Genomic DNA, 13,237 nt, shown 5'->3' with positions numbered 1-13,237 from the left:
TCCCAGACGATCTACATGAAAAGAAGTTGTACATGATACCTATATTCTCAGCCAAAACAAGGCAAATGCTGAGCTTCAAATACTCTCTGATCCAGTCATGTATATGATCTGGGTGTACAAACAAACTTTGTACAACACAGGTTTTATCCATCAACTAGGCCAAACCAACTTGAGCAGCCAGCTAAGCAGGTAACCATACATCACTGCATACACATTACTTTACTTCCTACAAAACACAGCGCAACTTTCCGAAGTGACGCCGATTTGTTTACATTTGTTTCCAACGATCTTATTGGTTCCTGCTGTACGTAAAAGACACTGTGACGCCAGTAACATAATCTTAGATAAAGTACGTCAGACGGGGAGAGGAGGGCGTGCTCAGCGCACGACCTCGCACCATTTTCTTGCACCTCGGCACAAGTCCACCATTTATGACTAAGGTGTATACCAACATTAAGGTGTTCCTCGGAAAATTACAAACAACACATAAAACTGACAGTCTGCTTCCTTAGGTCAGCTTACCTGGTTTGACCTTCCTCTGAGTCTGAGTCCCATGTTGCAATTGTCTTCTATTGTTATCTGGGACAGAGTAACAGAAATTAATGCAACTTTGAAGGGAAGGTAAAATAAAGGATATTCCAAACAAATATTTCTGTTCGGTGAAAAGAATACGTTTGCAATTGTTTCAATTTTTTGAAACTACGACATTGGATGGCTCATATTCACCGACATGTGAAAAAGAAACAGACTGCACGTTAAAACATAATAAACAAGCCATCAACTAGAAAGAATAAATTTTCTAGGATTGAATCATCTCTAAATATTTCCAGTGAATGAGATCACTCTTGGGTTAGTCATTGGAGAGGGATTCTATTTTACCCTACATTCATCAAAGTGACTACCAGCTTTGATTACGAATTTCAGTTGTGATACGCTATCTGAATGTTCTTTGTTAGGCAGGTCATTGGCTCCTATTACCAGATTATTTCCTCATGGAATTCCCAGCCAAATTGAATTATTGTGTTTTCTCAGAGAATGAAACCATTAGCGCTAACAAGTATAATTCGTCTAACTAACGTCTTTGTGTTGAATGACACAATATGACCTCACTAAACACTATATTGCATTAATATTATTACGTAGTAGTAAGTAGATACCTGCACGCTTCTCATTCACGTTCGCTGACACCCCAGAATCCTGGGTGGCCGGAGAAAACATTCCATCTACATCATGTTTAGAGCTTTGACAACTGGAAGAGGCATCTGCGGAAATATGGAACAGGTGATATGGACAAAACAACCCAAATCTCGTATGAAGCTTATTCTAATTAGTAATGGTAATTAAACTGAGTGGAGTGCAACTTGGTCTGAAATCATACGCGTGATTTCAAAATCGAAGGAACGAGCAGCGCGAGTTCGATTTGAAATCACAAGTATGATTTCAGACAAAATTGCACAACACAAAGTTCAATTACCACTTAATTACACCCATTTTGAAATCATACAGTTTGTTTGTCAATATTGAATTCATCCATTTTTATCTGGAAAAGGGGGAATTTGGACAACAGAAATTGCAAAATTTCCCACAAATGACCTTTTTGCCCAATATTTTTCTGCAATCTGATTGGTTAGTGCTGCGAAGCCATGAAATTTTATTGGTTATTAGTATTATTTCATTTTTATTTTTATTGGCTAAAAAAAAAGATGCGATATAGAACAAAAAATAGTGCGATTCGTGAATAAATCGCACTGTTGAGAGCCAATCAGATTGCAAGGATCACCAGTGATTTCGAATTGGGTGTAATAAAAAAATTAATGAAAGAAATGTGACGTTATATTTTAAGCCTGTTAAATAAATAATGGATTTATTTTTTCAATCAGTGACACAGGAACACTCGAGCATGCCTGTGTCACTGACGTCTAAAAAATGGAAAGAAATTTTATACGGTTAATTCATGATCAGATGTCAAAGAATTTGGGTGTCAGAAACAATAAGTGGAACAAAGGAAGATCGAGACGAACTCTCAGTCTGCTGAAAAGAAGTAATGGTTTGGAGAAATAATCAAGTGTATTAGAGTGGTTTTCAGTAATAAGCATTTGTTTTGGCATTGCTTTACTTAACTCTATGATTAGCTAGCAAAAAATGCGCTTCTTTCTCAACAAATGAGAAGCAAAACAAGAACCAACCATGTCCTTGCTTGCACATGTTTTCCCGCACTCTACGCCTGATACATGTTCATGCCGGCGGATCAGTCTTTAACCTTAATTATTACATTATATACTGCCATATTTTTTTGAAACATAAAAAGAACAAAAGGGAAATAAAAAGAAGAGAAATCAAATGACAAGTGTAGATTGTTGTAGTAAGAAATTAGTTTAGAAAAGAGTAATAGGCAACGCTATGTATTAATTAGATATTTCCTTATCTTATGGTGTTTACGTTTTAGAGTTATTGTGTTTTTCTCAATATATGAATCTTGGCTTTTTGAATGTCTTAAAATGCTTCTTTTAGTTCTTTCACAAAGGGCTCTTTTGATAAAGTTTTTAAATTCCTAGGTATCTCATTCCAGGTTTTAACGCCAGCACATGAAAAAGCAACATGTAGTACATCAAGTCTAGAGTTCTCAGCGTAAAAGTGTTGGGACGATCAAGTTCTCGAAAGTATTCTCATGATTTTTTTGGTGCACTTTCATTGTGAACATCGAACATTAAATTACATACGGCTTCATAACATAAGAAGGTTACTGGTTAAAAACGTTTTTCTTTTTAGCAAACAACAGGGATTGAATACTTCAGGTTCCTTGGAAACCAATTTTAGCTTTGGAACTAAAGAAATGCATATTCAAAGTTCTTCCTTCTCCAAGCCCTGCTGTTCTAGGATTTTATTTGCATCATGTATTTTCACACCACAACGTGTACTTATAACTTTCAGTTAATCTTGAAAACTGGATTACTACATACCATGAACCAGACTGGTCATCTTGTCAACGAGGTCATTACATTGTTTATCCCAGCTGTATTTGCTCTCATAGGAAGTGCGTAGAACTTTAACCTCCTCAAGTCGACTCAACCTGTCTTTATCCCAGATTTTCGTGATGGCTGCAGCCCATATCTCGGGATCCTCTGAGTCAACGACAAATGATGAGCTAAATGGTACTTTGCTTAGAGCTTCTCCAAACCCCGAGTTCTTACTTACAAGAACAGGCAGACCAGCTGATAGGGCCTCAAGACCTGTTAACCCAAAGCCCTCTGTTCTTGAAGGCATGAGTGCAAGATCAACCTCACAAAATAACCTTTTGAAGCTCTCTCGGCTGTTGACATAGCCTCTAACCTTCAACCGATTAGCAGGAATACCACATTCCAATAAACGTTCCGCTACTTCCTCATGCTTTCCATTAGGTGCTCCAACGAAAACAAGGTGGGTTTCGGGTAATGAAGCAACGGCTTTTCCTGCGATATCAAATCCCTTCAATGTAAAATCTTCAGCATCTCCGCGGCCAAACACAAGGACACTGCAATGTTTTCTCTCATCTGGAACCTGTTTAACACTCACAAACTCATCAAAGATACCAGGAGTCAAGTCGAGAATAGTTTGATCTTTTTCACACCAACGAAGATATGAACGAAAGGTCTCGCTCAACTTGGGCCCTACTCCTACGACAAAATCAGCCATCTCGCAAAGCTCCACTTCAATCTTGTGCTTTTCTTCACCCTTTGAAATGGGATTTGCGTAGGATTTGAACATTCCTAGTTCCTCTGGAACTGTATGCACTACTTGAATCCATTTGCATTTGTGCGAATCTCTTATAACCTGTGCCTGGTGACCGAGTTTCACTCCATGGCCAACGATTATGTCAATCTGCAAATGTTCTGGTGGAAAACTAAGCCATTCCAGCTCTTCATAACCCGGCCGCCGTCTTGCCTCAATAATGTTAATGTTGTGGCTGAGGGCTTCTTTCTTATCCTGCTCACTGCACTGCGGTACAAAGAAGGTGATTTCCACACCGGAGCCCTTGGCCAACTGAATGGCTAACTCTCTGTTTATGGTGGAAAGTCCTCCCTTGCTTGACCCCCATTCAGATGCCAAAATGGTGACTTTCACTTCGCTGGATCCTTTAGATTCCTGTGAGGTTGAGGTCATGACGAAACAAGTTTTCTAAATTGCTTTAAAGCGGACATAAGGGCGGAAAGGCCAAATGACCTGAAAAAGAGAATGAAAACATTAGACCTTTTCGGCAAAATGAACATTACAATTGTCAGAGTTTACGTAGAGTCAGCAGACAGTAAATGATTTTTATATAACAAAGGAAAGGAAACAGACAATATAATTAGAAGTGTGATTTCCCCCAATGAATATGTAAGTATCCTTGATTTTAAACTGGAAACGGGTGGAGGGGGAGTCTGAGATGGAAAAAGCAACCTTCACAACATAAAGTTGGGCAGTTTTCTAACGTTGAAGGTGCCGTAGAAGGTGGGAGTTTTTGTCAGTGGAAAGGTGCTCCCAGACTCGTGTAGCGAGATGCTGGCTAGTCTCGCCGACACAACAGGCACTTCAGCCTGCGGAAGAAAACTTATGAACTACACGAGATCGTAGCCAGAGTATTTGCCTAGCCATTTTAATTTCCCGGAGAATTTAAAGTAGTATATACCTTATTATAGAAAATTAACAATGCACGTTGACAACGCGAAGAAAATTTACGTTACACTAAATGAACGCGAATTTTTCAAAAGTTAGGTTTACATGTACACGCATTAAATTAACGCGAATTTTTCGATAAGCATCTTGCTTTAATTACTGCGATTTTCATAAATTTGCAAACTCGCACTTTACGGCATTTCTGAATGCCAAACTGCGGTTTGGCTTCCGTCAGGGACCTTAAGCAGAGACGACGACGACGACGCCGACGAAAACGAAACTTAAAAAATTACCTTCGCGTCTTCTGATAAATTCGCGATGATTTATACTCTTTCATTTTGTGCAATGTAGCCGAACTATCGAGGAGCTAACGTCGCAGGGGCGCCTTTAAAGTTCAGAGAGAGAAAGGAAAATTAATCATCATGCGTTTACTTTCTCCATAAAACCTTAAATTTGGTCATTTCACGATCTTGTTTCGCAGAGGACGACAAAGAAATGTACCAAAGTGTATAATGCACGTGCAGAACCAGCGTTTTGCTAATTAAAACAATTGTTTTTCTGACGTTCTCGTTGACGTCGTCGTCGTCGCTGCTTAAGGTCCCTAATAAGACCTTCCGAGACAAGTGCACTGATGTTTCTAAGTTTTTTTTAGAGCCGAAAATTTGGTTCTCTTGGTTTTGAAGCCTAACTAGACCCTATCAATTCAAAAGATAGTGACTCTGAAGAGCCAATAGAAGAGTCATGAACTAATAAGGTTTTGTAATGAAATAAAGGTGCTTTAAAATAACAATGTTGTAAAATAGCGTGCATTAAATTTACATCGAGATTAATTTCCTATAATAAGGTAAGAGAGTCCAGTAATGATCTACTGTAAAATCTCGAGTAGAATGAGTAAAATCATTTTGCAGGAGATCACAAGCATGAGCATAGCATATTGTGATGAGACGAAAAAGTTTTTATTGGATTGGTCCTAGGGCATTAGAGTATGCATCCTCGGAGACCCAGGGGCAGTTAGTCTGGTAGCAGGGATTTTTGTGAGCGAAAGTTTACTGTAAAATCCCTGCTACCCGACTAACTGCCCCTGGGTCTCCGAGTATGTAGAGTATGATTGCATTCAATAATCATGCCTTTTTGCTTATTATAATAACTTCGTCACATTCCTGGTATTGATTTTCTGAAAAGTTATGTTAGGCAGAGTAGGATTTTTTAATTTGGGTGACTGTAATACCATATCACGAAACAGGGAAATAATACTGAGAGTATTTTTTGTTTTATTGGGGGGAGGGGGTTGACTTATTCTCAATAAGCGGCGAGCCTTCACTGCTTGCGCTTACTGATAAGCTGAGGCAAAGAAGGGGAAAGAAAAAAAAAAGGGAAATTAAACAATATAACAAGAGGTCACAAGAGTGTATAAAAAGGGTCATAAAAGACCACACCAATAACACTCAAGAAAAATGTAGAATCAACTTTTATTACAGCCTTTGTCCGTAGGTTACCAGTCGCGTCTCGTTTTGCGAGCTCAGACTACAATCGCGCAGCGCGTCCTCGTAAATTTTGGTATAAATTACAGATGATATCCCTCTACCCGAAAACAACTGATTTCGTATCATTGTACAACAGTAAAAGGTCGGCTTTCAGAACGGAGATCACGAAAATGCATCAGAAGAACAAGCAGCCATAAAAAAATAATAAAATCCGTAGGGATATTACATCAAATACGAGAATGTTAAAATACTTATTAATAAACATTATCGTGTGAAGTAAGATCATCTGTATTTCTGTTAGAGTTGGCCCCAGTATAAGCTATCATGATAGATTTCCCTGTTCACTGTTTCTTTGCACCAGACCAAATGACACAGAAATAAAATAAGTTCTGATATCACTATGAAAATATAGTACACTTTTTCAGAGGGTAAGTTTTGCCACAAGAACTAGCCGACGCAAGGTGTGTATAAGGATTGTATTAAAAGATACCAAAGAAATTAAATCTGAAAAAAGTGAAACACGCTGCAAACACTACTATACATTCTACTTAAAAGCCGAGAACTTAAGGTATATATAGAGAAAGAAGCCGTTGGAACTCGGCTGAAACTCCACGAAATCGCCTCAAATCGACCGAAAAAAAAAAAATCCCACAAAAGGAACTACAATAGCCGGTTCATGTGAGAATTTTTATTGAATAATCGTTCCGAATTGTGCCTTCAAATACGATAATTTTGTCCCCACACAAACCTTTAAAATTTCGTTATTAGACAATGGAGTCATCTTGATGCTCAACTTACGTGACTCTGGTGTTTACGTGACACACGTAGAGCTTGAGCTACCTGTGCTGCGTGAAGAGTACCGAACGGTAGTATTTGCTGTGGCTTGTTATTTAACATCAGGGGTGCGTTTTCTTTGGGAGAATCCAAAAACGGATTTGTGATATCAGATCATTCGGATCATGGTGCATCAAAGGAACCGACGAATCCTTGTCCAGAGTGGATTCGTCGGTTCCTTTGATGCACCACGATCTGAATGTTCTGAGATCATAAATCCGTTTTTTAATTCTCCCATTAAACGCACCCCAGTACTTATATAAAAAGGAAGGACTTTAGTTGGCTAAATAGTTCAATGTATCTCAATCTGAAAATCTGCGTACAAATTCGGCTGATGAAAAGCGGAACCTCGTCGAGAGCAATATCAGCCCCGAATTATGGATTCCTTCAAAACTTTCAGCCGAACAGAAAGTGAAAAAAAAATTGCATATCACGAAAATTCATTTTATGCAGATATTCAAGCGGAGCATTCTTCAAGTTAGCATTCGGACACCATTTGCACTGAGGAAGCCAGAACCAAATTTATGTGCTTGAAGAAAGAGCTATTAAATTCAAGCCGAGGTCAATATTTATGGCATTATATATTACAAAACGCCGGAAATAGTTTAAGTCAAGCATGCAGCGCTAATATAAAAGACTACCTCAACAGGAACATGAACAAGCAACGTTCCAGTCACATTGAAAATATCCATCGAAATCGAAGAGTTTCTCGTCTGCTTTATCGCACTAACTATAAAGTATAGCTTGAGACAACAGTACCAATTCCGGGGACAAGGGAACTTACTTTAGTCACCCTCAGCTGCCCAAACATTAATTCAAGTCGCCGCAAGCGACCGCGAACCGCTGGGCCACGGAAGAACTGACTGTATTTATAATGCAGTTGTTTTGAATAAGAAGGTTTGTTCAGTTTCGAGTACCTTAAGAAAAACTCTTGTTCCCCGAAAACCAATAACACCTTTCGCTCGGCAGAAAAGCTCAACATTTCCAAGCTCTGCGTAGACACCCAATGGCAATCGCAATTCCACGAAAAAAAAAAAAGCGCAATTCGCCCCCGTGTATAAACTGAAAATTCATAACAATGGGCTCAATAAGTAGTAGTTGCTTCAAGAAATTGACACGCAATTAGTAAATGTTCTCAACACTATTTCTTGTCCATTCACGGGACTCTCTACATCGATATTTTCTATTGAAGGTGTCTGAATCTTACAGCGCGCACGAACAAGCTTGTGTGTCGGTATGCATACAACGAGACTCCATAGATTCAGCTTACTTACCTTGATTGCCGTGTGAAAACCTTTAACGGAAGAAAACAAACTTCTAAATCTCTCTCTTCCCTCAGTTTGATAAAGAACAAAGCAAAAAAATTTCCGCTGAGTCGAAACCTGATCGAAACTGTTGGCTTTCTCTAGCTTCGTAGTTTCTCACAAAAATTTCGGACCAATTGAATGTTCCTCGTTCTTTCCTCGTTCCCAACTCTCTTGCAATGCACAGGTAAACCAATCAGATCCCAGAACTGTCTCAGAGCGCCAAATCGTGTTGCAAAAATTCCTGCTAAATGGACTTTTTGCGGGAAAGCAACCGTTTTAAGAAAATAGGGTTAGTACCAAAGGTGCATTGAAATGTGTGGCTTCAGGACTCAGTATTCTGTGCGATCAATACTGTGTAGCGAGAAAGCAATAAGTACTCTACACCTTCGATTTGAGAAATTTGGGGAAAAGCGAGGCTATCTGCTAGCATCCTTAATGCACTGATTTAATTTAACTATTGGCCTTGATGGCATTTTTGGCCAATGTATAAGTCCTCTAGGTGTGCTCTGAGAATCAATGATATAAGTGGTTTTGACTTTGCCATATTTCTTTGTGATTTTTCTTCTTTGGTCAACTAGAACCTTGTACAGTCGTTGATGCCGAAAACCACTCATCGGCTCTCATTATCACTTACAACAAGCAGTACAGACACCCCCCCCCCCCCCAAAAAAAAAAAAAACAAAACAAAACAAAACAAAACAAAAAAATCGTTCAAAAGTATTCATATTATTATTAAATCCACAAAATACTGAAATTTTGCCCATTTTACACATACGGGCGACTTTTTTCCTTAGCAGGGCGCTTGGAGAAGACGGGGCTGGAGGCTTCAGCCCCCTTGACTTTTTGGAATATTTTATGGAAATAACAAGTGAATTTACCCTATAATAGTTTGAAAGTCATTAGTATGATGCACAACCAATGATGTTTTACGATACTCTACGCCAATGCAACATTTTCATCAAATTTCTCTTATAAAATGATAGCTAGTGGCAGAGCTGGCGGTTATTTCTTAGGGCAGTAGCAGAGCCATAGAATGTAATGAATTATCAAAAAAAGGGAATAAAGTACAGTGAAGGCTTTTATGTACTAGTAATAATCAAAGATAAGGGAAAGTGCGTTTGACGATCTTAATCCCAGGCTCTCTCTCCTTTGTCCAGTGGGTGATGATGTCATGCACCCCTGCAAAATCTGCGGGGGATGCCATATACGCGTCCCAATATCCATTCATTCGTTGATTGATTGTCCCATACAATCTTGACTCCAAACGCAGGAGTGCGTTCTTTCTACGTCGAACGCAGCAAATGATCCTTCAGCCCGATAACTGTCAAGTGTTGCCAAAAACATTGGGGAGCAACCACATTTCTTTTCCTTTTTGTTAGTCGAAAATGCTAAGCGAGTCTTGCTTCCTTCAGGCTCCACTCGTGGATACAGCGGAATAAACAGAGGGGGACTTGATAAGAACCTTCCTTTGCCTTCCGTGTTCTCTGACTCCGGATAAAATTCATCTTCTGGTGGAAAAAAGAAAGAAAGGTAAAAAAAGGCAATGCTTTGTTAGGTGGCAGTACTACCTGTCTTTTGTGGTAATGGTTACTCGCCCCGTCCCTCGTGATTTAGCTCAGCCAAACCAATTTCAGGTCGAGCTATCTTTGTTTTGCTGATTCCCATCGTCGCCCGGCAAGGAACTCGGCAATATTTTGAACAGCCACAATTTTGATTTCCATCAATACTCGAAGCTTCAAAAGGATGCTTGCAACTTCATCTGTATTTTGTGAATCTGTGTATTTTTAAATTAATCTAGTCCAGTAATTCTAATGTAGAACTTTTATTTTTAAACTTTGCTTGCTTTGTTTTTTTTTGTAGTCTCCAAACCCCTGTAAAAAATGAACAATTAATGAGTTTGAGCAGGTGTCTAAAAAAGTCGTCCAAATAAACAGGAACAGAAAAAATTAAGGACTAACTGAGAATCAGCGCTGCATTTATTTTGCTTGACGAAAACATATATCGATGAAGGCAGCTTACTGAAATTTTGTTTTTTTTCATTGTAGTTCACAATTCGATATCGCAGACTCCGAAAACTAGTGTTAGCTTTTTGTACTAGTGACGCTAGAACGTTTTGTGTTAGTCTAAGCAAAGAATAAGGACTAAGTGGGAGAAAATAGTTGGTACAAGCCTTCAAGAGCTCCATTTCAAAACAAAGTCCAAAGTGCAAGTCAGGGGGTGGTCAGTTTTGAAAATAACGTTTCAGGCCAAACCTTGTGGCTCAAAAAACACCGCACCGTATTGCTAGTTACCCCAGGGTGTTGCAGTGTGATGAGGTTTGTCACGTGACTTGTCGACGCCCAAACCCCGACTCTAACACAAAACTAACACTAATTCAAAGCACTGACCCAAAGGCCAAAGCAGTGACCCTAATTCTGCAATCCCAAAAATAACCCTGGGTTGGAGTCAAGGTTAGCAATTGCTGTTTCTTGAAGGTGTCAAACATCCAGGTCACGTGATTTGAATTGTCCCCTTAAACAGTAGAATCGACTTTTCAGCTCACGACGTCAATCAATGACCACGAATTCATGGAAAGTCATGGTTTCTCAATTTATTTTTTTCTTTTTAACGAGGAGATACGTACGTTTGGAAACGCGACCTAGCTAGCACGTGATATATTTACACACGAGATCCCTTTTTCTAAGACGTTATTAAAGTTAAAAGTTAATCTCAGTGAAAATTGAATATCTTAATTGAAGTTACTAAAACTTATTAAAAGTGTTCTGTTGCTCATTGAATACAACATGGCCAGGCGGCTCCACAGATCTTGTCGGTAACTTGGCTCACAACAGTTTCCACCACTTTAAATTACTTATACTTTGAGAAATTCAATAACACAACTCTTTCATCACTGAATACTACAAAAATGGTAAACAAGTTATGGTCACAATTTTATTTCAATGCCCTTCACAAAAATACAGTAACAACTATTTTTACAGTTACACTTTAAGTTATCTATACTTGTAAATTACTATACTTGTAAATTAATTTCTAAAAATTTTAATGTTTTATTTTACATGTAACCTAGACATGAACGTGGTGAAAATTATAAATGTGTAAATTATATAAACGCTATCTTTCCAGATATATTGTTTTGCGCTTCAAATAACAGAAACGCGCGATTCCTAAATTACCTATTTTGTATCAGATGCAGGATCTGAATCTCAAGAATATAGTATTTACAAAAAACAGACACGCACTTCAAGAACAACAACTGCTAATGAAGAGGGTGTTTGTTTACATGCCCAGAACTACAAACACGACTACAACGACTACAAATTCGACACGTGAACTAAATGGCGTAAACTGTAGTGTTATGGTGTTGTTCCACATAAGAATCCGACAGTTTTTGTTCCTGAAGTAAAATAGTTAAGGAATACCAACGTAACAAAAAGCGAAAAAACTTCTAATTCATTAACTCTACGGAAACAACTTTACACAGCAACTCTTCTGATAGAACTTTTCTTGAATATTAAAATCTTACACATTACTTATGACGATCAAATCTCATTTGGTCAATCTACTTACAACATAAGCAACAGGTAATTTTTCCCTAAAACACTACAACAGTTCAGTTCGTTCGAGTAAAGCGAGAATTCGTGATACCCAGTACTTAGTGATTGTAAACAGTATCTGAGGGAAACGGTTAAATCACAGTCAACTCTCTCTAAGCGGACACCTCTTTAAGGCGGACAGTAAATTTAGTCCCTGCCGAATTTCACATGTTTCTCTGTAACTGAACTCTCTCTAAGGCGGACAGCGGACACTTTTTTCCAACATGTTGGTTCAAAAAACCTCTTAAAGCGGACACCGGATGTTTTTGAAATTTTATAACAGGTCCAAAATTCCGAAAAATTAGCGCAATCTGTTATTAGTGGTTTTAACAAAATATACCACACCTTACAATATGTCTTAATACAACATTAAAGTCACTTTTCCCGTCATTTATACAACAACTCATTTGCGCTGCCGTTTACTGGAATCAGTTGAGTCACTTTTATTCTTCCTTGGCTTTTTCGCGTCTTGGTTTAGATCAACCGCAGTTATAATCTATGCACTTTGCTATCCAGCGTCTACAAGGTGCCAGACTTTCAACGCAACAACAGTGCAGCATTACAAAGTCTTTTTCGTAGTGAATGGGGGTTATGAACCCTGACTCCGCGTCACTGTCAAATAACAAGCGACACAAAATGTTCAAAGTGTGTATGAACTGTGCAGGTTTCCGTAAGGAATATATAAAACAGGCACAGCCGACCCGTCATGACTACATTGTACACTGTAATTAAAGTAATAAAGCACTGGTTTCAGTTTTGATGTTCGGGTATCAGTTAACATGAACTCTCTCTAAGGCGGGCAGTAAATCTGGTACTGAGGGTGTCCGCCTTAGAGAGAGTTGACTGTATGCTCGTGAAGCGGAAGTTTCAAGAAAGGTGTTTTTAGAGACAGTGGGAAGAATTTCAACCAGAAAGTGAAACTTATATTTTGAGTCTGAAAATACAAAGATTGGCAGGCACAAAATACACAAACCTAACAAAGGAATCCCAAGCTACTTTATAACAATTTAAAAAAGAATTCAAGTCGTAAAAACAGCAGAGATATATAAAGGAGTAAATCAACATTTCTTAAGTTCACAACAAATGTTTCCAAACGGAAGCAAGTGTTACCTTCGATGTGAATTTTTAAAACATATAAGAATAAGGACAGCGATCATTACAGATCACTATATGATTACTATATTTTACGAGTTGATTTTATGCATTTTATTTAATATATTTTAATTATCATAAACGAGTCCAGGGAAGATTTACCAAATAATAGTCGAGCTGAGGAGATAACTTACTTGCCCATGCGCGTTCGAAGTTCATTAGAGCAGTCATGTTTTTGATTCACAGTTTCTACTCTTTACCTTTTTACATTAAACATTTATTTGAGCTTGGC

General features: G+C 38.4%; 1 protein-coding gene across 3 annotated transcripts in view; it reads right to left on the bottom strand.

Moving 5' to 3' along the window:
• The window catches only part of LOC146478011 (uncharacterized), a 166,750-nt gene that overhangs the window by 33,745 nt on the left and 119,768 nt on the right, over nucleotides 1-13,237 (bottom strand). For 2 of the 3 annotated variants that reach the window (XR_014865215.1, XM_085112713.1), the window contains exons 2-4: nucleotides 2,961-4,200; nucleotides 1,158-1,262; nucleotides 523-579 (exon numbers count right to left, since the gene is read on the bottom strand). Coding sequence is in view for 2 of the 3 variants with exons in the window: in XM_085112713.1 (XP_084968839.1) it covers nucleotides 523-579; nucleotides 1,158-1,262; nucleotides 2,961-4,140 (1,342 nt within the window). In the remaining variant the exon portion in view is untranslated. Of the gene's footprint in view, nucleotides 1-522; nucleotides 580-1,157; nucleotides 1,263-2,960; nucleotides 4,201-8,227; nucleotides 8,366-13,237 lie in introns of those variants that run through there. The other variant, XM_085112714.1, reaches the window with a different exon arrangement.

This window comes from Pavona decussata, unplaced genomic scaffold (assembly GCF_977016875.1).
Source record: "Pavona decussata unplaced genomic scaffold, jaPavDecu1.1 SCAFFOLD_67, whole genome shotgun sequence".
Taxonomy (NCBI): Eukaryota; Metazoa; Cnidaria; class Anthozoa; order Scleractinia; family Agariciidae; genus Pavona; species Pavona decussata.
Note: the sequence above shows the minus strand (reverse complement) of the source record. Positions and strands in the feature narration are given on the sequence as shown.